Source organism: Lepidochelys kempii, chromosome 6 (genome assembly GCF_965140265.1).
Source record: "Lepidochelys kempii isolate rLepKem1 chromosome 6, rLepKem1.hap2, whole genome shotgun sequence".
Classification (NCBI taxonomy): domain Eukaryota; kingdom Metazoa; phylum Chordata; order Testudines; family Cheloniidae; genus Lepidochelys; species Lepidochelys kempii.
The window spans coordinates 3560041-3587411 of record NC_133261.1 but is presented as its reverse complement, the minus strand read 5'-3'; the positions used below and the strand labels follow the sequence as shown (position 1 = coordinate 3587411).

At 45.1% G+C, this 27371-nt stretch overlaps 1 protein-coding gene across 1 annotated transcript; it reads right to left on the bottom strand.

Annotated features, from left to right (window-relative positions):
* Positions 1 to 23369: 23369 nt before the first annotated feature.
* LOC140912574 (olfactory receptor-like protein COR4) lies at positions 23370 to 24368 on the bottom strand. Its single transcript, XM_073347170.1, has one exon. It carries the CDS (start codon positions 24366 to 24368, stop codon positions 23370 to 23372), a length of 999 nt encoding a protein of 332 aa, XP_073203271.1.
* Between the last annotated feature and the right edge of the window lie 3003 nt (positions 24369 to 27371).

The window sequence follows — 27371 nt, the reverse complement described above, 5'->3', positions numbered from 1 at the left end:
TGCTGATCAATACAAGCAGTCCCAGACTGCCAGACAGGCGGGGCAAACCAACACAAAACAGGTGGAGGGAGGAGAGAGGAACAATCCTGGTCGCAGTTGGAGCAGATACCAGAAGGGACACCCTCTGACCACACCCTACTACCGGTGGCAGCCCAGGGCCCCAACTACACCCCAAGGAACACTCCAGACACCTTATCGTCCTGCCACACTGTTCTACAGCAATCCACCTCCACCCAGTGACCAGTCAGCTTGGCGATGTTTTAAATGTAACAAGACGGGGCATGTAAAGGCCAACTGCCCAAAGAACCCCAACAAATTACAGTTCATTGCACCGAAATCACACCAGAGGTCCTCAGGCAGAGATGCCTCCCAGATACCCTTGGAGCAGAGGGAAACTGTGAGTGTGGGCGGGAAGAAGGTCACTGCATGGAGGGACACTGGAACACAAGTGACGGCTATCCATGTTTCCTTAGTGGACCCGAATTTAAATGACACAGAGGTCCAAGTGACGATTTAACCCTTCAAGTCAAACTCTTTTGACTTGTCTACAGCCAAGCTGCTGGTCCAGTACAAGGGTTGGTCAGGAACATGGACTTTTGCAGTCTATGATAATTATCCCATCCCCACGCTGTTGGGGGAAGACTTGGCCAATCATGTGACGCAGGCCAAGAGGGAGGGAGTGGTACCCGCAGCCAGACTAAGCAAGCTCTCATGCCTAGCTCTGTTCTGGAGACTTCTACCAGGACCCGCTCAAAGGTGATGGACCCGCACCCCATACCTAAGTCTGCAACAGCAGTAGTGAATCCAGTCAGAGAGACCCAGAAGGAGCCAGTCCCAGAACCAGAACCAGGGGAACAACCAGAACCAGATCCATTGCCAGCACTGAATCCAGTACTTGCAACCCCAACGCCAGAGGGCACCACCGAACCTGAACCGGCAGCAGCCCATAACCCCGCACAAGAGGCTCAGCTGGAGCCTGAACCCCAACATAGCGCACCAGTGAAGAGTGGTTCACAGTCAACGAAAAACAGCTCCATCACCTGCAATGCTTCCAGAGGGACAAAGCCCAGGTCCACAATCCAATAAGAAACTGATGTCTCCAGATCAAAGCCTCCAGAGAGCTTGGACGGCGGCATGAAGCAACCCACCACCTCTCAGCTCTTCTAATAGATCCAGGTTTGTTGTAAAAAAAGAACTTTTATACAAGGAAACTCTTTCTGGTGGACACCAAGAAAACTGGCATCCTCAGAGACAGTTGGTAGTTCCAACTAAGTCCCGGGTAAAGATATTAAGTGTAGCCCATGATCATCCTAGTGGCCATGCTGGGGTGAACAGAACCAAAAACCATTTGGGAAAGTCGTTCCACAAGGAGGGAATGGGCAATAACATTTCTACCTATGTCCGGTGTTGTGAGGTATGCCAAAGAGTGGGAAAACCCCAAGACCAGGTCAAAGCCCCTCTCCAGCCACTCCCCATCATTAAGGTTCCATTTCAGCAAGTAGCTGTAAATATTCTGGGTCATTTTCCAAAAAGGACACCCATAGGAAAGCAGTACATACTAATTTTCATGGATTTTGCCACCCAATGGCCAGAAGCAGTAGCTCTAACCAACACCAGGGCTAAAAGTGTGTGCCAGGCACTAACAGACATTTTTGCCAGGGTGAGTTGGCCCTCCAACATCCTTACAGATGCAGGAACTAATTTCCTGGCAGGAACTATGGAAAACCTTTGGGAAGCTCATGGGGAGAACCACTTGGTTGCCACCCCTTACCACCATCAAACAAATGGCCTGGTGGAGAAGTTTAATGAAACTTTGGGGGCCATAATACGTAAATTCGTAAATAAGCACTCAAATAATTGGGACCTAGTGTTGCAGCAGTTGCTCTTTGCCTATAGAGCTGTACTCCATCCCAGTTTAGGAGTTTCACCATTTTAACTTGTATATGGCCGCAAGGTTAAGGGGCCATTACAGTTGCTGAAGCAGAAATGGGAGGGGTTTACACCTTCTCCAGGAACTAACATTCTGAACTTTATAACCAACCTACAAAACACCCTCCGAACCGCTCTAGCCCTTGCTAAAGAAAACCTACAGGATGCTCAAAAAGAGCAAAAAGACTGGTATGATAAACATTCCAGAGAGTGTTCCTTTAAAGTAGGGGACCAGGTCATGGTCTTAAAGGCGCTCCAGGCCCCTAAAATGGAAGCATCGTGGGAAGGGCCATTCACAGTTCAGGAGCACCTGGGAGCTGTTAATTATCTCGTAGCATTCCCCACCTCCAACCAAAAGCCTATGGTGTATCATAGTAATTCTCTAAACCCTTTTATTCCAGAGAATTAAAGGTTTGTCAGTTTACAGCCCAGGGAGAAGATAATGCTGAGTGGCCTGAAGGTGTCTACTACGAAGGGAAAAGTGCTGGTGGTGTGGAAGAGGTGAACCTCTCCATGACCCTTGGGCGTATGCAGCGACAGCAGATCAAGGAGCTGTGCACTAGCTGCGCGCCGACGTTCTCAGCCACCCCATGACTGACTGAATGGGCATACCACTCCATTGACACAGGTAATGCTCACCCAATTAGAGCCCAGCCTTCCTGGGTGTTTCCTCAAGCTAAAACTGCTATAGAATGGGAGATCCACGATATGCTACAGATGGGGGTAATCCACCCCTCTGGCAGTGCATGGGCAGCTCCAGTGGTTCTAATTCCCTAACCAGAAGGGGAGATATGTTTTTGCGTGGACTACCGTAAGCTAAATGTTATAACTAGCTGTCAAGGTTCCTTCCCCACTCTGAACTCTAGGGTACAGATGTGGGGACCTGCACCAAAACCTCCTAAGCTTATTTTTACCAGCTTAGGTTAAAACTTCCCCAAGGTACAAATTATTTTACCTTTGCCCTTGATCTTATCGCTGCCACCACCAAACTTCTAACAGGGTTATAATTTGGAAAGAGTCCGTTTGGAAACGTCTTTCCCTCCTAAATCCTCCCAAATGTTACCCCCCCCCTTTTGGGGAAGGTTTGAGAAAAATCCTCACCAATTTGCATAGGTGACCACAGACCCAAACCCTTCGATCTTAAGAACAATGAAAAAAGCATTCAGATTCTTAAAAGAAAAATTTTAATAGAAGAAAAGTAAAAAGAATCACCTCTGTAAAATCAGGATTGTAAATACCTTACAGGGTAATTAGATTCAAATCATAGAGAACCCCTCTAGGCAAAACCTTAAGTTATAAAAAGACACAAAAACAGGAATATCCATTCCATTCAGCACAGCTTATTTTTCTCAGCCATTTAAAGAAATTAGAATCTAACACATATCTAGCTAGATTACTTACTAAGTTCTAAGACTCCATTCCTGTTCTGTCCCTGGCAAAAGCATCACACAGACCGAGAGAGAGAGAGGCTTTGTTTCTCAATCCCCCCAGCTTTTGAAAGTATCTTGTCTCTGCATTGGTCATTTTGGTCAGGTGCCAGCGAGGTTATCCGAGCTTCTTAACCCTTTACAGGTGAAAAGGTTTTTCCTCTGGCCAGGAGGGATTTTAAAGGTGTTTACCCTTCCCTTTATATTTATGACACTAGCCCAAACAACTATCCAATGCCACACACAAATAAAGAATTGAAGAAACTGGGACTGGCCCAGTTCATCCCTATCTTGGACTTAACCCAGGGGTACTGGCAGGTACCACTAAATAAATCCGCCGAGAAAAGGTCAGCCTTCATCACACATATCGGGCTGTATACATTTAATATGCTCCCTTTCAGGCTACAGAATTCACCCACCACCTTCCAAAGACTTGTAGATGGTCTTCTAGTGGAATTGGAAAGATATGCAGTTGCCTACCTTGACAATGTGGCCATATTTTTGATTCCTGGGCAAAACACCTGGAACAGCTACAAAAAGTCTACGAGTGCATAAGGGAGGCAAAACTAACTGGTAAGGCTAAAAAGTGTCAAATAGGCCTAAACAGAGTAACTTACCTTGAACATCAGGTTGGTCAAGAAAATATCAAACCCTTACAGGCCAAAGTGAATGCTATCCAAAAGTGGCCTGTCCCAAAGTAAAAAAACCAGGTCCAATTCTTCTTAGGTTTGGCAAGATATTACAGGCGATTTGTACCACAATACAGCCAAATCGCCAATTTCAAGTTACACCTAAAACTTAAAAAGTAAAATTTCAAGCCCTTAAAAAAGGGCCTGAACTAAGTAATGTGGCTTATGTAAACCAAACAACAAATCTGTTTAGTAAATGGCTCAACAAATGGGCTGTAACTAACTTTGAAGGAAATGTATATTCCTGTTTTTGTGTCCTTTTGTAACTTAAGGTTTTGCCTAAAGAAATTCTCTGTTTTAAATCTAATTACCCTGTAACGTATTTACAATTCTAATTTTCAAAGGTAGTTCTTTTACCTTTTCTTTAATTAAAATTATTCTTTTAAAAACCTAATAAATTTTTCATGGTTCTTAAAATCCAAGGGTTTGGCTCTGTGTTCACCTGTACCAAATGGTAAAAATCATTATCAAGCCTTCCCCAGGAAAGGGGGTGTAAGCTTTGGGGAAACATCTCCAAGTGGTCTCTTTCCCTGTCCTTTGTTTAAAACGCTTGGTGGTGGCAGCATACTGTTCAAGGACAAGGCAAAGTCTGTACCTTGGGGAAGTTTTTAACCTAAGCTGGTAAAAATAAGCTTAGGGGGTCTTTCATGCAGGTCCCCACATCTGTACCCTAAAGTTCAGAGTGGGGAAGAAGCCTTGACAGGCTGTTACTAGTCCCCCACCACCTCTTTCCTTCCCCCCATCCCCTGCATCTCCCCTCACCTGCAAAGAGGGAACCTTCAGCCTCAGGGCTGTCAGACCCTACAGAGGGGCTTCTGGCCCTTCGGGTGTAGATGGAACTGCTGGCCCCCGTGCCAGAGTCACCCAGCTCCTGCTCTGGGCCGGCTGGGGGCTCCTTAGTGGCCAGGCTCGTGGATGGGTCCGGCTGGGCACTGGGGTGCGGCTCCTGGCTCCTCTGCTTCCTGTAAAGGAAGCCGCAGAGCCACCTTGCCCAGCTCCCGCCCTCTCCTGGGTCCCTCCTTCAGAGCATCATCCTGGGACACCTCCATTTGGGACCAGAAGGTGCCTCAGGGCATGCTAAGGGAGCTGGTCTCTTCATCTTCCTCCAGAAGGCCAGGGAGCTCCTCCTCCTCGCCTGGCCACTGATCTCTTCCCCGCCCGCGGGGACAGAGGGGCCACTCTCCTCCTGGGAAAGCCAGCCACTGCTTCCCATTGGCTACAGAGTCACCAGCCTGGCCTTCCTCCTCAGCATCCCCTTCAGCCTCTGCATCCTGGGACTGAGTGGGGAGCAGCCGTGAGTCTGGGTTCAAGGCAGCCTCTCATTAACATGCCTGCCTGTTCCTCCGTCCACTTCCCCTCCGCTGAGGCACTTTCTCTTCAGCACACACCCCACCCCAGGGCATGGGGCTGCTGTCCACACCCACTGGCAGCAGCTCACAGCACAGGCTGCTCCTAACGTTCTCCCTCACCAATAAGAAAAGGAGGACTTGTGGCACCTTAGAGACTAACCAATTTATTTGAGCATAAGCTTTCGTGAGCTACAGCTCACTTCATCGGATGCATACTGTGGAAAATACAGAAGATGTTTCTTTTTATACACACAAATCATGAAAAAATGGGTGTTTATCACTACAAAAGTTTTTCTCTCCCCCACCCCACTCTCCTGTTGGTAATAGCTTATCTAAAGTGATCACTCTCCTTACAATGTGTATGATAATCAAGGTGGGCCATTTCCAGCACAAATCCAGGGTTTAACAAGAACATCTGGGGCGGGGGGGGGGGTGTTAGGAAAACAAGGGGAAATAGGTTACCTTGCATAATGACTTAGCCACTCCCAGTCTCTATTCAAGCCTAAGTTAATTGTATCCAATTTGCAAATGAATTCCAATTCAGCAGTCTCTTGCTGGAGTCTGGATTTGAAGTTTTTCTGTTGTAATATCGCAACTTTCATGTCTGTAATCGCGTGACCAGAGAGATTGAAGTATTTTCCACAGTATGCATCCGATGAAGTGAGCTGTAGCTCACGAAAGCTTATGCTCAAATAAATTGATTAGTCTCTAAGGTGCCACAAGTACTCCTTTTCTTTTTGCAAATACAGACTAACACAGCTGTTACTCTGAAATCCCTCACCAATGGAGCCCTGTGACACCAGGAGAGTCTCGTCCTTTCAGAGCAGTGGGGCTCTCTGTTAGTTTGGACAAGCAGCTCCCTCCACCCCAGAAGGTCCCGCTCCCTCCCAGGCCAGGGAAAGAGCAGCACCCGGACAGTCCCCAGCGAAAGTTCACAAGGTGCCAATGCTTGGAGGGAGGAGTCGCCCTCACTTCCCACTGATTTCACTGATTGCGGTTGTGGGTGTTCAGCACCTGGCAGGTTCTGCCCTCCCCAAAGACTCTCGACGTGGGGAACAATCTCCTGCAAGGGAAGGGCTGGGAGCCCTCTTGCTGGCCCATTCCCACCACACTGGGGATGGCTCTGGAGAACTCCACTCACTTGCTCTAGATGGGAAAGCGCTGGGTGGCAGATACTCACCGAGGCCTAGTCTCTTGTCCTCCTCCTCAATCTTCTGCACCGAGGTGGGCTGGAAAGGGTGCTGCCCAATGCCCTGGCAGCAGGGCAGGGGGTAGAAGACTGGAGATCAAAAGTGGCTGTGAAAAGAAGATGATGTTTTATTGTCAGGGGATGGATAAACTCAGCCTAGCAACCGGGAGTTCACAACACTGACCTACGGCCAGCAGCACACCTCCCATCTCCAGGTCTCCTTGTACCTCAAGCACATTCCTGAAGCGTGACAACCCAAGGGCTGTAGGGGAGTGTCCCCAGCCCCACTGATGGAAACAGAGGCCTGTGCAGGAGAAGCCACTGCCTCAGGGTCACGAAGGGAGTCAGGGATAGAGCTGGGGATGGCGCCTTTGTCCAGGCTCCTGCACTAACCACGAGAGGAACACTCCCTTCTAGAGCTGGGAAGTGCCAGCGAGACTCGATTCCCAGTCTCCCTGGCTCTGAGTGTGACCTGTTGTTGTGACTGAGGCAGGGGGTTGGGAGTCTGGACTCCTGGCTTTCATTGGTAATTTTCCTCTATTCCCAGTCTCCCTGGCTCTGAGTGTGACCTATGGAGGTGGTGGAATCTTCATCCTTAGAGATTTGTATGACCCAGCTTGACAAAAAAACCCATCTATTTTAAATTAAGAGAGAAATTTATGACAATCTCTTAGATAATTTAAATAGAAGAGGAAAAATAACATGAAGTGGAACATGTTCACTGCCAAGTTTTAAAGACAGTCACACCACTGATGTGATAGCTAAGGCCCTGGAAGCAAAGTTAGCTGAAACACTAACCCAGCTTTGGACAGCAATAGCTTCCTTGGAAGGTGCAGAAACTATTGTCTTCCTTTCAGTTTATTCAAAGAGTTCAGTTCAATGACTAGTTCGTTGAAATTCAAGAAAGCCATTGGGAGTTCACAAAACAGGCAAGCTTCTTTTCCTCCCTCAATCTATGGATAAAAACTAGGTATCAGGGGATGGATCTACGAGTTCCTAAATCTAGAAACATGTGGAGACAAGAACGTATCATTTCAGTTCACTAACCACCCTTCAAATTTCCTTTGTTAAAGAAATCCGTTTTAAATGCAAAATATTTTCATACAACTTTTTTTTCTTATGCTTCTCTTTCTAGCTCTAGCATGACTTTGGTGTGTGACCAAAGAAAGGTCACTCCTTTTCTCTCTCCCTCTGCATCATGGGGATGGAGAAAATTCTCTAAATCCAATAAGGCAAGAGATTTGAGCATGTCTGGCATATTAGAGTCCTTGTGCGCTAAAGGACTATGAGTGATGTTTGGGGCAACAACCCCGATGGATTTGATACTTGTCCCCCATTCCAAAGCCAATAACACATCTCTGTATTTTCAATCATGAGTTAGACATTCTCAACACCCCTCTGTCTCCCGCAGCCCTCAGGTGTTCCTTGGATTATGGAGGCTTGGTTGCTAAGTGGACTGGAATTTTTCTACTGGCTTCCTGGGTGTTCCTAGCCAATGAGGTTCTCAGTCTGGCCTCTGAGGCCCAAACCCCCAGATACAAAAGATCAGGATGGATTGATTTTACTCCAAGTTTTTGTATTTGTATTTTTGAATTATTTTCCTAATGAAAGATTGATTCTCATGAAATTTGTAGAGCTGACAGATGACAGAATAATGAGCAATGATCTCAAGTTGCAGTGTGGAAGGCTTGGATATTAGGAAAACCTTTTTCCCTGGGAGGGTGGGGATGCCTTTGAATCTGCTAGGATAGAGTCCCCCATCTTCTACTTAGAGCCTATGTTTTTCTTACCTTCTACACAGATAACAATTTCTTTCCACAAAATCCAGATTGAAATTATAAAAAAAATCCCAGAGAATCTCCTCCACACCAACCGTCTCTTGGTCCGCACCGAGAGACCGCGAGATGGAGGCTTGCTGCAGCAAGGCTACAGTGGTCTCCGAGGTTCCCCCTGCCCCGCACCCCTGTCCTGCCGGGCTGTTGTCAAGGGAGCTTTGTGGGGTCACACCCGCCTCATCATCTTTGCCCAATAGGTTGAGTTCCTGCCAAAGGCCTTTGTGAAGTCACTGCCACACTCACATTTCCCTTGCAGGCCTGATGTCTGCCCCTGACCAGCCTGAATGGATGTTTGAGCTGCACCCTGGATCTCCCCGCTTGCTCATTATTGATTCTGGGGAGCAAGCAGGCCACCCAGTAAAACAGCAGAGTATATTCCTCACTCCACACTGGGTTTCCCATACAGATATAGATTGTGAAACTATTTGATCTCCTAATCCGGCCTCTATTTCACTGGCTATGAAATTTCACACACTTACCACCATATTAAGCCCAATTGCTTGTAATTCATGAAAAGGCACCTTCCAGAATGATAACCAGTTGTGAGGTGAGGACACCAGGAAACAGAGAATCCACCTCTTCCCTGGGTAATTTATTCCAGTGGTTAGTCTCCCTCACTGTCAAAAATGTTTGCCTTACGTCACATTTGAATTTCTCTGGCTTCAGCTGACAGCCGTTAGTTTTTGTTGTGCCTTTCTTGGCTATTTTGAATTAGCCCTGCCCTGTGAAATCTGATTTCCTCAGCCAGGAGAACCCAGTAGGGTCCTCCTAGCTGTTTGTCTGCTGGGTTGGGGATATCAGATGCACCAGAGGCATGCAGAAGTGAATGCACTGCATCAGTCGGGCGTTGGGCTCAGGGGTTTGGTCTTGGCAACTTCTGCCCCAGCCACGTCTCTGGGTTCCCGGGTTCAGGGCTTCTGACCCCCCTGGCTGCAGCCAGGGCTGGGGTGTTGAGCTCAGGACTTTCATGCCCCTACCCACTCCTGCCAGCACTCTGGGTGCCTGTGCTCAGGGCTTCTTCCCATCATCTGCAGCTGGAGCTCGGGGCTTCCCTTGCAGTTCCTTCTGGGGCTCAGGGGTCCATTTTTTTTTCTGGATGACCCCAAATTGGCCCTTGCTTTAAATTGCCAGGGGACTAGTAGGTAGGAGCCCCCAGTTGAGATGCTCCCAGCAACAGGGATCCACCTCCACATCTGGAAACCTCCTCTAACTTCAGGAAGATTGTTGGCTACTGAACTCAGAGCCCAGGTCTCAAGGCAGCACAGAAGTGAGCATGGCAATGCTGTGACCCACCCCCCCGCCCACAACAAACCTGAACTCCCCCACGATCCCATTTTGGTCGGGACCCCCACCAAACGAAATGTCATTGAGAGGAATGTGTTCCCAAGGGATGTGTCCATTTCAAGGAATCAACATTTCCCAGCTGAAAAAAGTGTTCTGCTGGAAAACTTTCAATGTTTTTCAGAGGGGCAGCCCTGTTAGTCTGTATCAGCAAAACAATGAGGAGTCCTTGGGGCAGCTTAGAGAAGAACACATTGATTTGGCCATAAGTTTTTTGGGCCAGAACCCACTTTATCAGATGTGTGGAGTGGAAAATACAGTAGCAGGTATAAATACACTGCACATGAAAGGATGGGTGTGGCCTTACCAAGTAGAAGGTCAGTCTAACGAGACAATTGAATTAAGGGTAGGATACCAAGGGAGGAAAAATCACTTTTGTCATGATAATGAGGGTGGCACATTTCAAACAGTTGACAAGAAGGTGTGAGTAAGAGTAGAGGGAAATTAGTAGGGGGGAAGTTAGGACCTTTGGCTGCAGAATTTTATTTCATTTTTTAATGAGATTGTGTCTTTTATGTTTTGTGGCACACAAGCAGAGAAGTTAGAGAAACATAAAATATTCTTGCTGGAACTTGCAATGTCTCGCTAATTTGTTTCTTAAGACCAGAACAATAACACATAAGAACCCCAAAATCAGAAGGAGAGAAGCTACCTATAACAGAGAGGCACAATTCACTGGGTACCTGCTGACTGACTGCTGCTAAGCCCTCACTGAGCTGCCTAGCATGCATGCGCGACCAAAATTTAAAGTCGCAGTATTCAATTTTAACACAACCACAAATACACCAGAGCATCCAAATTTTCTGTTTTACAAGGTCTCTCCTTGTTTTGGAACACTGAGTTCTAAACATGCCATGGGGAATTTAAATCAAATTTCAGCTACTAATTTGCATGTGTGTGGAACAATCACTAGTGTGCACTCAGTGTTATGTTGTTGGTTTCTTTAGAATATTTGGGGAAACAGGAGCACTGGGAAAGCCTGTTTCCCCCCCACCACCACACACACACACACACTGCACATTTGCTGCCCACTGGTGCTGCCTGAGCAGTAGCATTGTGACATCAGAGATAATCCACCACTCAGCGCTCCCTGCCTCCAGCTCCTTGTCACACCTGGGGAGAATGACTAGCCCCCTGGCTGCCATGGCAACAGCTACCTTTGACAACTGATTGCCCCCTTCTTACCAGAACATCATCACAGAAAGGAAGTTCGTAATGAAACAGGACCAGATTTGGATAAGCAGGACAGTCTCCTGTTCTGCTTATTTGGGTTTGTACTGTGGTATTGTACAGTGTTTCTTTTCAAAGAGAAATTGTTTGCTACTTTCCTTAGTAAAGGGTATGTGAAAATAAGATGCAAAATTGCAGCTCTTTTTCTTGGATATTGTTTTTCTGCTTCTTACAAATTGAGGACTATAGCTTAGAACTTTCACTGAAACTCAAGTTGCATAAAATGGGTTTTATTTTAATACAGTTTAATTCAACTACTTTCTATACTCTGATCAACACAGCACTGAGAGGTGAAAAGGGACCTTCAGAAAGATAAGGATGGCAATAAAATATATACTGAAAACAACAGATGAGTAAGAGCTTCATTGTTTAAACAACACTTATATAATAGATTTTCTTTCTATTAAAAAACTAAGAAAAATTAACATACCCAAAATCCTTCATTTAACATTTTTAGGTTAGCTTTCATCTATAAATTATACCATCAAATAATTAGGAAATAGAAAGTCAAGGTTTTAAGAAGGATTAAAAGGTTACACAGTTTAGGGCATTCTCAGGTTAGCAAATGTCCAAATAAGTGTTGCCCTGGCACCCTTAATTCAGTCATCTTGTGCCTTTGCATGATGATGCCGTTTTTAATTATATGATCCCACGTTATTTTTTCCCTCAGAACCCCTAAGTAACTGTTAAGGTTAAAAAGTATCAAAGAGGCCTAAACAGAGTGACTTACCTTGGACACCAGGTGGGTCAAGGAACTATCAACCCCCGTCAGGCCAAAGTGGGTGTTAGGATATAGATATTCAGGCCTGTCTGCAAAGGCCTGTACTTTAAGAATTTAGGTGTATTCTTATCGCTTGGCTACTTCTAGAGGTATAAAAGAAAGAAATCACTGTCTGCCGGTGTAAGGGCCTTCTCTTACTGTGACAGATTGAGGCCCTGTTCTTAGGCTAAGGCCTTTGGCTAAGCAGCAGAGGCAGCCATAAGCTAGGAAGCGAACAGTCACATCCTCACATTCAAAACTAGTCACATTGAAATAAGGTGCTATTGGGCTGTTAGGCACTATCAGGACAGGATTGTATTCCTATCACCTCCAGAGAAAGGGAAGTGCCTAGAAAATGTAAAAGGAAACTTAGTTTGATAGCATCCTGTCTGGCAAGAACTCACTTATCAATAGCTGGGATGTGAAATCCTCGCTTCTGTGTTGTCTTGTCATTGTAGTTCCCACTTTGCTATTGTTTGTCTGTATAATCTCTGTCTGGTTCTGTGATTGTTCCTGTCTGCTGTATAATTAATTTTGCTGGGTGTAAACTAATTAAGGTGGTGGGATATAATTGGACAATATGTTAGGATTGGTTAGTTAAATTTCAGGAAAATGATTGGTTAAGGTATAGCTAAGCAGAACTCAAGTTTTACTATATAATCTGTAGTCAATGAGGAAGTGAGTGGGTGTGGGTGGGGGTGGGCATGGGCATGTGGGTGAGGGAAATGGGAGCAGGGAATGGGGGTAAGAAAATTGGAATCATGTTTTGCTAAAGGGGGAAATGGGAACAGGGAATGGGAGTAAGGAAGTTGGAATCATGTTTGGCTAAGGGTAGGAATGGGAACAGGGACACAGGTCTAAGGCTCTTTGGTGTCAGAGCTGGGAAGGAGGACACTAAGGAAGGAAACTGGAATCATGCTTGCTGGAAGTTCACCCCAATAAACATTGAATTGTTTGCACCTTTGGACTTCGGGTATTGTTGCTCTCTGTTCATGCGAGAAGGACCAGGGAAGTAAGTGGGTGAAGGAATAAGCCCCCTAACAGTGGGTGCTATCCAAATGTGGCCTGGCCCAAAGTCAAAGAAACATGTCCAATCATTCTTAGGCTTGCCTGGATATTACAGGCGATTTGTACCACAATATAGCCAAATCACCGCCCCACTGACAGACCTAAACAAAAAGAAATAGCAAAATGCAGTTCAGTGGACTGAAGTGTGTCAGAAGGCCTTTAAATAGCTTAAAGCGACACTCATGTCTGACCCTGTGCTAAGGGCCCCAGACTTTGACCAACAGTTCCTAGTAACCACTGATGCATCCGAGCGTGCTGTGGGAGCAGTTTTAATGCAGGAAGGACCGGATCAGGAGTTCCATCCTGTCATGTTTCTCAGCAAGAAGCTGTCTAAGAGGGAAAACCACTGGTCAATCAGTGTAAAGGAATGTTACACCATTGTCTACACTCTGGAAAAGCTACACCCATATATCTGGGGATGGCGTTTCCACCTGCAAACCCAACCATGCTGTGCTACAGTGGCTTCATAACACCATGGGAAATAACAAAAACTTCTTTGGTGGAGTTTAGCTCTCCAAGATTTTGATTTCAACATACAACACATTTCAGGAGCTTCTAACAAAGTGGCTGATGCACTCTCCCGTGAAAGTTTCCCAGAATCAACTGGTTAAAATCATCCTTGAGATGTGGAAAATATTGTTAGTCTTTATACGGTTAGTAGTATATTTAGAGGTGCATGTGTCCTATTAACTCTGTTTTCTCCTAGAGCTCCAGGAAGAAATCACAGCCAGTGTTTCTGTGATTTGGGGGCATGTCATAAATATAAAGGGAAGGGTAACCACCTTTCTGTATACAGCGCTATAAATTCCTCCTGGCCAGAGGCAAAACCCTTTCACCTGTAAAAGGTTAAGAAGCTAAAGTAACCTCGCTGGCACCTGACCCAAAATGACCAATGTATGGACAAGATACTTTCAAATCTGGAGGGGGTGGGAACAAAGGGTCTGGCTGGCTGTGTGTTGCTTTTGCTGGGAACCAATCAGGAATGCAGCCTTCCAACTCCTGTTAAGTTAGAAAGTAATCTAGCTAGAAAATGCTTTAGATTTTCTTTTATGTAATGGCTGGTAAAATAAACTGTGCTGGAGGGAATGTATATTCCTGTTTTTGTCTCTTTTGGTAACTTAAGGTTTTGCCTAGAAGGATTCTCTTTGTTTTGAATATGATTACTCTGTAAGGTGTTTACCATCCTGATTTTACAGAGGTGATTCTTTTACCTTTTCTTTAATTAAAATTCTTCTTTAAAGAACCTGATTCATTTTTCATTCTTCTTAAAATCCAAGGGTTTGGGTCTGTGTTCACCTGTACAAATTGGTGAGGATTTTTAACAAGCCTTCCAAGGAAAAGGGGTGTAGGGGGAATTTTGGGGGAAGACAGCTCCAAGAGGTCTCTTTCCCTGTTCTTTATTTAAAATGCTTGCTGGTGGCAACATACTGTTCAAGGACAATGCAAAGCTTGTACCTTGGGGAAGCTTTTAACCTAAGCTGGTAAGAATAAGCTTAGGGGGTCTTTCATGCAGGTTCCCACATCTGTATCCTAAAGTTTAGAGTGGGGAAGGAACCTTAACAGGAGCTCTTATAAGAAACAGACCCAAAAATCAGGACTGTCCCTATAAAATCTGGACATCTGGTCACCCTACTTCGAAAATAAATAAAACCCAGCTGGAAGGGCCGGCGAGACTGATCTGTTGTGAGTGCAGCTGGGGAGCCTGGAGGAGGGAGAGATGGATGGCAAGGTGCTGCAGAACCACTCAGGCCACCATGGGGTGCTTGGGAGGAGGTCATGAGCAGGGGAGGAGTTGGGTTTGGGAGGAGACTGGTCTACAACAGTGCTAAACGGGTACCCTGAATTAGTGCACCCACCAGCTTTCCTGGTATTTCAAGTTCTAGACTCCAGCTGGTTGGAAGGTGACTGCTCAGAACCATCCATAAGTCACATTTAATTGGGCTGCGAAGTTTCACAGACACAAGGTCATGTTCTCAGAGTTCAAATAAATTGGAAAACCAGCATCGTACATTGCAAATGGCACCCTGGGTCGGCAAACAGCTTGGCTTAACAGTGAAATCCTTGCTGATCTTAAACACAAAAAAGAAGCTTACAAGAAGTGGAAGATTGGACAAATGACCAGGGATGAGTATAAAAATATTGCTCAGGCATGCAGGAGTGAAATCAGGAAGGCCAAATCATAGAATCATAGAATCATAGAATCATAGAATATCAGGGTTGGAAGGGACCCCAGAAGGTCATCTAGTCCAACCCCCTGCTCGAAGCAGGACCAATTCCCAGTTAAATCATCCCAGCCAGGGCTTTGTCAAGCCTGACCTTAAAAACCTCTAAGGAAGGAGATTCTACCACCTCTCTAGGTAACGCATTCCAGTGTTTCACCACCCTCTTAGTGAAAAAGTTTTTCCTAATATCCAATCTAAACCTCCCCCACTGCAACTTGAGACCATTACTCCTCGTTCTGTCATCTGCTACCATTGAGAACAGTCTAGAGCCATCCTCTTTGGAACCCCCTTTCAGGTAGTTGAAAGCAGCTATCAAATCCCCCCTCATTCTTCTCTTCTGCAGGCTAAACAATCCCAGCTCCCTCAGCCTCTCCTCATAACTCATGTGTTCCAGACCCCTAATCATTTTTGTTGCCCTTCGCTGGACTCTCTCCAATTTATCCACATCCTTCTTGAAGTGTGGGGCCCAAAACTGCACACAGTACTCCAGATGAGGCCTCACCAATGTCGAATAGAGGGGAACGATCACGTCCCTCGATCTGCTCGCTATGCCCCTACTTATACATCCCAAAATGCCATTGGCCTTCTTGGCAACAAGGGCACACTGCTGTCTCATATCCAGCTTCTCGTCCACTGTCACCCCTAGGTCCTTTTCTGCAGAACTGCTGCCTAGCCATTCGGTCCCTAGTCTGTAGCTGTGCATTGGGTTCTTCCGTCCTAAGTGCAGGACCCTGCACTTATCCTTATTGAACCTCATCAGATTCCTTTTGGCCCAATCTTCCAATTGGTCTAGGTCCTTCTGTATCCTATCCCTCCCCTCCAGCGTATCTACCACTCCTCCCAGTTTAGTATCATCCGCAATCACACCTGGAGTTGCAGCTAGCAAGAGATATTAAGAGTAACAAGAAGGGTTTCTTCAGGTATGTTGGCAACAAGAAGAAAGTCAAGGAAAGTGTGGGCCCCTTACTGAATGAGGGAGGCAACCTAGTGACAGAGGATGTGGAAAAAACCAATGTACTCAATGCTTTTTTTGCCTCTGTCTTCACGAACAAGGACAGCTCCCAGACTACTGGGGAGGAGGTGACCAGCCCTCTGTGGAGAAAGAAGTGGTTCGGGACTATTAAGAAAAGCTGGACACGCACAAGTCCATGGGGCTGGATACGTTGCATCCAAGAGTGCTAAAGGAGTTGGCGGATGTGATTGCAGAGCCATTGTCCATTATCTTTGAAAACTCATGGCAATCCGGGGAAGTCCTGGACAACTGGAAAAAGGCTAATGTAGTGCCAATCTTTAAAAAAGGGAAGAACGAGGATCCTGGGAACTACAGGCCAGTCAGGCTCACCTCAGTCTCCAGAAAAATCATGGAGCAGGTCCTCAGGGAATCAATTCTGAAGCACTTAGATGAGAGGAATGTGATCAGGAACAGTCAGCATGGATTCACCAAGGGCAAGTCATGCCTGACTAATCTAATTGCCTTCTATGATGAGATAACTGGTTCTGTGGATGAAGGGAAAGCAGTGGACATGTTATTCCTTGACTTTAGCAAAGCTTTTGACACTGTCTCCCACAGTATTCTTGTCAGCAAGTTAAAGAAGTATGGGTTGGATGAATGCACTATAAGGTGGGTAGAAAATTGGCTAGATTGTCAGGCTCAACGGGTAGTGATCAATGGCTCCATGTCTAGTTGGCAGCCAGTATCAAGCGGAGTGCCCCAAGGATCGGTCCTGGGGCCGATTTTGTTCAATATCTTCATTAATGATCTGGAGGATGGTATAGATTGCACCCTCAGCAAGTTTGCAGGCGACACTAAACTGGGAGGAGTGGTAGATATGCTGGAGGGTAGGGATAGGATACAGAGGGACCTAGACAAATTGGAGGATTGGGCCAAAAGAAATCCGATGAGGTTCAACAAGGACAAGTGCAGAGTCCTGCACTTAGGATGGAAGAATCCAATGTACCACTACAGTCTAGGGACCGAATGGCTAGGCAGCAGTTCTGCAGAAAAGGACCAAGGGGTTACAGTGGATGAAAAGCTGGATATGAGTCAACAGTGTGCCCTTGTAGCCAAGAAGGCCAATGGCATTTTGGGATGTATAAGTTGGGGCATTGCAGCAGATCGAGGGACATGATTGTTCCCCTCTATTCGACATTGGTGAGGCCTCATCTGGAGTACTGTGTCCAATTTTGGGCCCCAAACTACAAGAAGGATGTGGAAAAATTGGAGAGAGTCCAGCGGAGGGCAACAAAAATGATTAGGGGACTGGAACACATGACTTACGAGGAGAGGCTGAGGGAACTGGGATCATTTAGTCTACAGAAGAGAAGAATGAGGGGAGATTTGATAGCTGCTTTCATCTAACGGGAAAGGTGGTTCCAGAGAGGATGGATCTAGGCTATTCTCAGTGGTAGCGGATGACAGGACAGGGAGTAATAGTCTCAAGTTGCAGTGGGGGAGATTTAGGTTGGATAGTAGGAAAAACTTTTTAACTCGGAGGGTGGTGAAACATTGGAATGCATTACCTAGGGAGGTGGTGGAATCTCCTTCCTTAGAAGTTTTTAAGGTCAGGCTTGAGAAAGCCCTGGCTGGGATGATTTAATTGGGGATCAGTCCTGCTTTGAGCAGGGGGTTGGACTAGATGACCTCCTGAGGTCCCTTCCAATTCTGATATTCTATGATTGTATGAACATGGCAGGTACCATTGTGGGAGCAGGGATGCTGCATGCCGGGGACCAATTCATGCTCTCCGCCACACTCTTACAGCCCCATGGGAATCAGTGATGAGAATGATGGAGGTCTAAATTAGCTGTTACCACTTAAGGAAGTGATCTCAGAGGCATTGTGGACAGTTCTCTGAAAACATGCACTCAATGTGCAGGGGCAGTCAAAGAAGTGAACAGACTGCTGGGAATAATTAAGAAAGGGATAGATAATAGGACAGAAAATATCATCTTGCCTCTATAGTAATCCATGCTACACCCACATCTTGAATACGGTGTGCAGATGTGGTCGTCCCGTCTCAAAAAAGATATATGGGATTTGGAAAAGATTCAGAAAAGGGCAACAAAAATGATTAGGGTTGTGGAATGGCTTCCATATAAGGAGAGATTAATAAGACTGGGGCTTTTCAGCTTGAAAAAGAGATAGCTAAGGGGAGAAATGATTGAGGTCTATAAAATCATGACTGGTATAGAGAAAGTAGATAAAGAAGTGTTTTTTACTACTTCTCATAACACAAGAACTAGGGGTCACCAAATGAAAAGTATAGCCAGCAGGTTTAACACAAATAAAAGGAAGTATTTCTTCACATAATGCACAGTCAACCTGTGGAACTCCTTGCCAGAAGATGGTGTGAAAGGCAAGGCTATTACAGGGTTCAAAAAAGAACTAGATACATTCATGGAGAATTGGTCCATCAATGGCTATTAGCCAGGCTGGGCAGGGATGGTGTCCCTAGCCTCTGTTTGCCAGCAGCTCGGAATGGGTGACAGGGGGTGGATCACTTGATAATTACCTCTTCTGTTCATTCCCTCTGGGCACCTGGCACTGGCTACTGTTGGAAGACAGGACACTGGGCTAGATGGACTTTTGGTCTGACCCACTATGTCCATTCCTACGTTCTTATGTAATGATGTTAAACCTACTCAGGGCCTATTCAGCACAATATAGCCACAAAATGGTGCAGTCTGTCACAGGTGGTCCCTGATTTTCTTCAAATGCTTTCACGTCTATCCACAGCTCTATTCCATAGCTTGTCTCTCCTCCTTTTAATGGTCATTTCTGAATCAGACAGTGGATTGTTTTCAAAGAAGCTGGCCTATGGAATCCTTCATGTCTCAGTCCAGAGTTTAGGATATTTACCACAGAGGAGGAAAGGAAGGGGCAGGTCTTTGGGAATTCATATGAAACAAATTTCTTATTAATTCAACTCCCCTCCCTTCTATCTCCTTTTCATGCAAAAATGCCCTGCGCTATGAATGTCAGATGTAGTATCTACTAGAAAGGACAGAGACACACCACACAAAAGGTGTCCTGATGGCTCAGTTATAGGAATGTTCTTATTGAAAATGGTAACCATTTTCTACATCTGTTTGAGCCACATCACTGGACTCTTCCTGATGGGTGACATCTTATTCCTGCAGTAGTGAATGGGACAGCTCATGTGAATCAGCATTCACCAACATAAATAAGGTATTTGCAATGTATCTAAAGCACATATATGGCTCCAGCTACTGCAACAATTGAGTATCTCACAACCTTTTAACGTATGTGTTCTCAGAATACCTCTGTGAAATAAGGAAGTGCTATTAACCCCATTTTACAGAATTTTAAATGAGGGGCTAAGTGACTTGTCCAAGGTCACACAGCAAATCTGTGGCAGAGATAGGAATTTAACTCGACTTCTAAATTCCAGGCTAGCACCCAGACTGCCGGCCCTTCCTTCCTGTTTGGCCTTTTGTTCTCAGTATTGATCAAAGTATTCGTTCACCTGCTGCAACACTAGATATGCTTTTGGGTATAAACATAATGACGATAATCAAATATATTGGGAATATGTAAATACCAGCATCTGAAGACATACCTTGAACATCAGTTGCAATGGGCATTGTTAGCAGAGAAGTATAGTTTTGTGTCTGTAGAATTAAACTTTATGCTCCTTAACCCTTTTGCTGCTGTTCTTTGGGAACTCTCTTTTCTTGCAGCTAGTGAGACTGAGAGAGCCTTGCATTGTATCGGTGCATCTTGGCAAGACCCCCAGTTCCTGGCTCAGGATGGGAGGAGATATAGGCAGAGATGACTCTTCCCAACAAGGAAGAGTTAAGTAGTGCATCAAATTCTATGCCTTGATCTGAAGTCAATGGAAAGCTGTCATTGAGTTCAGCACCTTTGGCTCAGGCTCTTATGCCATCGTTAAGCCAGTGAAGTCTATGGAGTTATTTGAGATTTATACATGTCTTGTTAAGACCAGGCTTTCGCTCAGTGTTTCCACTTCCACACTGCTATGGGATGTGCGAATAGCTGCTGCAAGAAATGTCATATTCTGAACAGAGATAACAGGGTTATTGTTCTGTATCATTATAGGTCAGAGATCAAGATGTGTTGGGAAGACATAAAGAGACTCAGATTCCTGGATTTTTTTAAAGTGGCTTAAACATGCTGAAAGGAACAATACCTTCATCTACTTGAACTTCCTTTATAAGACAGGCACAAGTCCCTCATCCCTTAAGTTATCCATTGAGCCCATGAATTCTCTTCGAGCTATAGTATATGATTTAGAAAGATATATCGCCTTGATTTTAAGACATTACGTGATGGAACATCCGCCACAGTAATAAGTAATTTCTTCCAATAATTAATTACCCTGAGGAAGAAAAGGTGCACCTCATATCTTCACTGAGTTTATTTAGCTTCCAGCCACTGAATCTTATGCCTCTGTCTGCAGAATTGAAGATCCTTACCTATTGGAAATCTTTGTCCCACACAGGCACATATATAGCATGCTTAAGGCACTTCTTGACCTTCCCTTGGATAAACTAAGTAATAAAAATAAGATATATCAGTAGAACTCCTTATTTTCAGGGCCAGATCCTCATTTGCTGTCATTTGTGCAGCTCCTTTGACTTCAAGTGACTTCAATGAAAGTATACAACAACCTAGGGTCTGGAACTCAGTTCCTAAAACACAAGCCAATATTTGAGGTGTATAAGAAGAATTTTAACTGTCAGCAGTAGAGCTGTGCAGAGGACAGTCATTGCCAGGGGATGTTGTGAAGGCCAAAAGTATAACTGGGTTTTTAAAAGAATTAGATAAGTTCTTGGAAGATCGGTCCATCAATTGCTATTAGCCAGGATTGTCAGGGACGCAATCCCATGCTATAGATGTCCCTAAACTTCTGACTGACAGAAGCTGGGAGTGGATGACAGGGGATGGATCACTGGATAATTGCCCTGTTCTGTTCATTCTCGCTGAAACATCTGGCATTGGCCATTGTGGAAGACAGGTCACTTGCCTAGATGGACCATTGGTCTGATGCCGTATGAGTAGTCTTATGGTTCTATGTGATGGGCTGGGTGATGCTTTCTGTTAAGATGGCTGGTGCTGGTAGCTGGGTGTGGCTCTGTTCTTTGCCCCCTTCCTCTGCCTGCACAGCTCTGGGATTCCGCTGCTTCTGTAGGCCATGCAGGAGGCTACTCAGCCTTTAAAATTGCTCTGTCCCCTGCCCTGGGTCTGAGCTGTGTTTTGGGCTCAGATAAAACCAAACGGTGTATGGGTGAGGGCAGAAAGGGGGTGGCAGCAGCCAGAGGCAGAAGAGAGCAAATTACAGGAAAAAGTGGGGAAATGTTTGACTGGGTCTGAAAGGCAGCAGGCCTAGGGGTTAGGCTGGGATTCCACAGATTAGTTCAATCTCTCCATTTCCTGAGGGGAGCTCTGCTGCGTCATACGTATGAAATCAGAGAATCTTAGCAGGAGCCTGGCAGGTGGTTGAAACTTGCCCGTAGTTCAATGTTCTCACTTTTACAGTCGTGACTGGAGGTGCAAACCGAGACCAGAGCCCCATTGTGCTGAACACACACCCACACCACAGTGACTCACTAACTCTCTGAGGACATGTCTACACTGCAGTGTAAGCCCTGGGCCAGTAGAACTCACATTTGCAGAGCCTGAGTTTGTTAACGTCGGGTTTGAGAATCTACACTCATTTGTAACCCCAAGTTAGGGATTGTTGTATCCTGGGTCCCAAACTGGGGCTCCAGCATCCACACGGCATTATGTGATCCCCATTTCAACCACCCAGATCCCAGAGTTCCCAGCACGCTTCCAAAATGTGACCACTCTAGCACTTTGTTCGTGGTGCAGTGTGGGAACACTTTACTGTCCAGAGGACAAAGAAACCCAGCCTTTGGGATACTTTTGGCTGACTCCCAGAGCAGGAGTCCAGAGGGGCTGCATCTACACTGCTCACCACTAAAAAACATAAACCCTGGGTCTTAGCTTGACTCAGGCTCAGACCTTCTATCACTGTGGGTCCTCAGACCCGGTCTTTGAGCCCTTGGTTAGTGCAATTTATGTGGAGATGGAAGGGGGCTTGAGTTGACTTGAGCATGAGTTCAAACCCTGGGCTTACGTTGCAGTGTGGACTTACCCTGAGGTGACTGGTGCTTCAGGTTTTCACTGTTGTAATTCGCCGTGCTGAAAAGTTTCAGAAATGGCCATTGATTTTGGTGCCCAACTTCAGTCCCCTCGATCCCTCATTTCCAGAAATAAAAGATCCATCACTCCAGCTGAAGTAAAGGGGAGCTGCAACTATTCAGCGCTTAGGAAAATAGGGCGCAAGGTCTTTTACATTGAGATCCCAATAACGGTGGCATTCACCAACAATGACTATCCTTGAAAATGTGCCTGTAAAATGTGACTGTAAAAATGTGTCTCTAAAAATGAGTTTAGGAGTCACATTTAAAGATCAGGTAGTTTAGGTGACCAAAGAGTTGTGTGCGTGTGTGGGGGGTGGGGGTGGTGTGAGTACTGACAAAATATTATATCTGAGTGAGCATTCATGACATTCTCCCTTTCAACAGACACAGTTTTCAATATAATTACACGCACACAAGTGTCTCCAGGAAAACAGATGAATTGGGCTGTGGATCTGATTGAAGCAAAATCACAAAATTTATTTGAACAAATATCTGTTAATGTTTTTGGAGTATCAAACCAGCCCTGGTTATTGCTCATGAATCCATTGTTGCAGTGTGAACTTTCCCTTTTATTCAGTAATTCTAAACAGTATTCGAATCACACTATTACATTTTACACTGAAAATCAATTTCAAAGTATTTTACTATAGGTACAGGGGAGCCAAACCATCATTTAATAACCAACATGGCCTTTTTATGCACATAAGGTGTCTACTCACAAAAAGCATCTCTGTCTGAGGCAGCACTTAAATACGTTTAACTTTACACATATGGTTAGGTCCCATTGAAGTCAAAGGGAGACATACTTAAACATGTGCTTATGGACTTTCTGAATCAGAGCACATGGCCTAGTTTACACTAAGGGAACAGGTCAATCTAAACTATATAATTTGAGTTTTGTTAGTAGTATCACTCAAATAGGCGTAGCTTAGATCTACTTATTGCTAGGTCCACACTTCGCTGAGGCTACAGAAGAAACTCTCCTGTTGACTCCCCTTACTCATCTCATTCTGGTGGAGTACCAGAGTCAATGGGAGAGCAATGGGGGTCGATCCAGTGAGTCTTCACTAGAGCTGCTAAATTGTCCCCCAGTGCATAGATCGCTGCAGCTTTGATCCACCCCATAGTGGAGAAAAGCCCTATGTGTGCAGAGCAGCCGTTAAAGAATTTGGTTTTCCTATTAAGACACCCTTTGGGGGAAAATGGGCCCTCAATTTTGTCTCTATTGCTCTCCTCAGGGCATCCATCACATCCTTGTTCCTCAAGCTGTAGACGAGGGGGTTCAGCATGGGGATCACCACTGCGTAGAACACGGAGGCCATTTTGTCTGTGTCCAGCACGTAGCTGGTGCTGGGTCGGAAGTACATGAAGAGAATTGTCCCGTGGAACATGGAGACGGCCGTCAGGTGGGAGGTGCAGGTGGAGAAGGCTTTGCACCTGCCGTCGGTTGAGTGGATCTGCAGCACAGTTGCAATAATTAAGATGTATGAGATGAGGATGGTCCCAATGCTGATCACCTCTATCAGACTGCCAAAGAGGAAAACAAGTAGCTCGTTGACATAGGTGCCAGAAGTGGAGAGCTTTAGAAGTGGGTTGATATCACAGAAAAAATGATTCAGGATATTGGAGTGGCAGTAGGACAATCTTAGCAAACCGCTCGCGTGTATCACAGAGGTCAGGAAGGCCCATAGATATGAACCAGCTGCCAGCCATAGGCAGTGCTTTGGTGACATGATGACTGTGTACAGCAGCGGGTTACAGATGGCTACACAACGGTCGTACGCCATTACTGCCAGCAGAAGGCACTCAGAGATGACAAACAATATGAAGCTAAAACATTGGATGATGCAAGCTGTGTAGGAAATAGCTTTCCTCTCTGCTAAGAAGCTCATCAGCATCTTGGGAGCGATGACTGTGGAGTAACAGGCATCCATGAGGGACAAATTCTTGAGGAAGAAGTACATGGGGGTGTGAAGTCGGGGGTTGATCCTGATTAAAACCATCATCCCCAGATTCCACACCAGGGTGATACAATAGATCACTAGGAACACTGCGAAGAGGGGGACCTGCAGCTCCGGACGGTCTGTCAGTCCTGTGAGAATGAACTCGGTCACTGCCGAACAATTTCCTCCAGCCATCCATTCAGCCTTGGGTGCTCGCTGCGGGATCAACCATAAAGGAAGGCATTAGTTCTTATGCGAATGGTGTATGCTAATATAAAGAACTGTGGTCATATGCACAGAGACCCTTTGAGTCGTGGAATGGAACCTGTAACAACTGATGGGAAAACCCAGAACTCCTTCACTTCTTCTGAGGGAAAAAAAAAATCCTTTATCTCTAGGAAAGTGCATAACCCTGCAATTTAGTCTGATTTACACATTTTGACCCTGATTCGGCTGATATTTTAATTTCACTGATCAGTGTAGACTTAGGATCCGTGGATCTCCAGTATACCTGGGAACAATAACATGGGTAGGAGGAAGACACAGTTTGCATCACACTCTCCGGTTATTGGGTAACAGTTTTCAGCACCGAAATTTGCCTTCATATTTTTAAATCATTGGCGTCCAGGCAGTACAACAGGATACACATGCATTCATTGAGGAAATAGTTCAAAAATGGAACTTCCAAATGTAACCCTTCTGGACACTGCAGCCATGCTGACTAAGTCCTGCAGCTTCTTGTTCTTTGGCTGCTGAAAAATTACCACACATACACTTCTAATGATCAGACTAAAAGTGTGTAGCCAGGCGTGAATATTTGTGAGAAAATTAACCACACTGAACATATTTTCAGAAACATATATTTATAATGATAAGAAAAAAATATTGTCGGAATAGATTTACCTTTTAACCTGTCTTTATAGAGATAAGAATAATAATATTCTATTATGATTAGTGAGTTGGGATCAAACTGCCTGTAAACCTGTTTCATCCTCTGTCAATATCCTCAATGCATCTCTTTCCTCAGCCCGTGTCACAATAGTGATTGCCAAATCATATAATCGTTAATTGTATTTAGCTCATGTCACACATTCCAGTTTGTGAAATTATGAGATTGTTGTGGGTCTCATTAATAACACCCCTGGCAAGGTAAAAGGTAGAGAACATCGAGTGATCAGCAGGTATGTATGTGTGGTATGTTTATTGTGGCCAAAGATGAAGAAAAAGTGCGTGCATGTGTGTGTGTGTGTGTGTGTGTGTGTGTACATATTTACACACATGCCGTACATAGACACACGTGTCATTTATTTCTTTACCCACTCTTTGGCTTTGGCCAAATAGCATGCCAGTCAGTCGGCATTCAGACAAATATTACAAAGAAAATGATTATTCAACTTCAAAGGCAGCTTGGTTAATGTGCAGTTCTACAGAAGGTACCAAGGAAGAAGGACTTGACTTCTTTCATCAAATGTGTCCAAGCAAAGAACCATAGGTCATTTAGGGCTTCATCCTGCATGGATCTTGCCTCAGTCCAGCAGAACATTTAGGCAGCTGCATTATCTTTTCATACAATCATAGAAACGTAGGGCCTGAAGAGGTCATCTAGCCCATCCCCTACCGCTTCTAAACCTTTCATCATTTTTGTTGCTGTCCTCTGGGCTGTCTCCAACCTATCTCCATCTTTCCTGCAGTGGAGCACCCAGAATTTTAAGCATGTTGATTTCAACGGGGCTTCTTACATTCTTAAAGTTGCTTCAAGTTAAGCATGTTCTTACGTTTCTTTGGACTGGGGGCAGCGTGCTCAGTACCTTACTGGTTTGAGCTTGTATTATGGGTGAGCTGAGAAGTTGGGAAATGTCTGTAGATCCTAGGAGTGCTGTTAAGCAGAACTACAAAGAAACTGGAGGGATCTGACAGCTTTATATAGCATAGTATATGGATCTGGATGCTTAAGGGATACTAACATCATGCTTCAGGGCTTAAATGAATCTCTAACTATTAGAGTTCAGGGCGAGATGCGGGGAAGGGCTGATTATGCCACGTCTCACTATTGAAGGTCATTAAACCTTCTTTTGAAACATCTGGTACTAGCCACTATCAGAGACAAGACACCAGATGGAGCTCAGCTCTGTTCCAATCTGGCAATTACTGTGTGTTTATTCAGTGTTTCATAAAAAGACCGGTGAAGCCAAATGCCCCTGCAGACCAAATTCCTTCTCAAGAGAGACTCTGAACCAGAGATCAGATAGCTTAATAGAAATTTCCTATAATGTAACTATTTCCTACCCCCACTTTTAAAGGAAGAGCAGGATTGATGCTAAAAGAGCTCTCCTGCCTGTTCATACAGCTCAGATCTATCTATCTGCAAGCAAAAAGTTCTCTCAAAAGAGGCTGTCGAATTCCCCTTTATATAATTCAAGGAAAGATGGAGTTAAAAACATCAGAGAAAAGAGGAATGTAAACACATTCTACATAATGCTCAGCAGAGCAACTGAGCTGGCCATATCACTGAAAGCCCATTCAATTCACGGAAATGATTTCTTTTCATTGGACTCAGCTCACCACAACCAAACCTCCACACAGCAGTCAGAGAAAAAGCTGAGCCTTACACTGTGCCTTGAAAACGCAGAGTTTTGACCTGTGTACCCAGGGAAATGACCTCCAGGTTTAGAAGAGCCCCCAGTGAGAATGCTCGACCATCACTCCCCACATATTTAATCTTGGCCACACTGAAGTCTGTGGCAAAATTCCCATTAGTTTCAATGACCCAGGATTTCTTCTTAGGTGTAATATCCCCTGCAATTTAGTGGACAGCTGTATTGGGAAACATCTGTGCTTGGGCTGAGTTTCTCATGACAGAGAACATGTCAATAATCCACTCAGAAAGTCACCCAAGGTACGGATTATGAGAGAAAAGTCGTGTGAAAGACTCAGAACAATCTCCTTTCTGTTCCCACATCTTCTGATGTCCTCACCAGAGAGCAGTACCCCTTCAAGACTATAATTTTATCCTGAAAGAAAAATATGTCTGCATTTCAGATTCAAATAATCAACAAGTTGACTTCTGGACATTTCTGTCTTGGGCAAGGTGACCTGAAAAGAGTTATTTCCTGATTTAAAAACAAAAGGAGATTTCAGTTCTATTGTAATGGTAATAATGTTCACTCCTACCTTCTGAGAGATGTTGTCTTTCTTGAT

Coding starts and splice junctions, on each gene's coding strand:
- LOC140912574 (XM_073347170.1), bottom strand. CDS start 24,368: ATGGCTGGAGGAAATTGTTCGGCAGTGACCGAGTTCATTCTCACAGGA.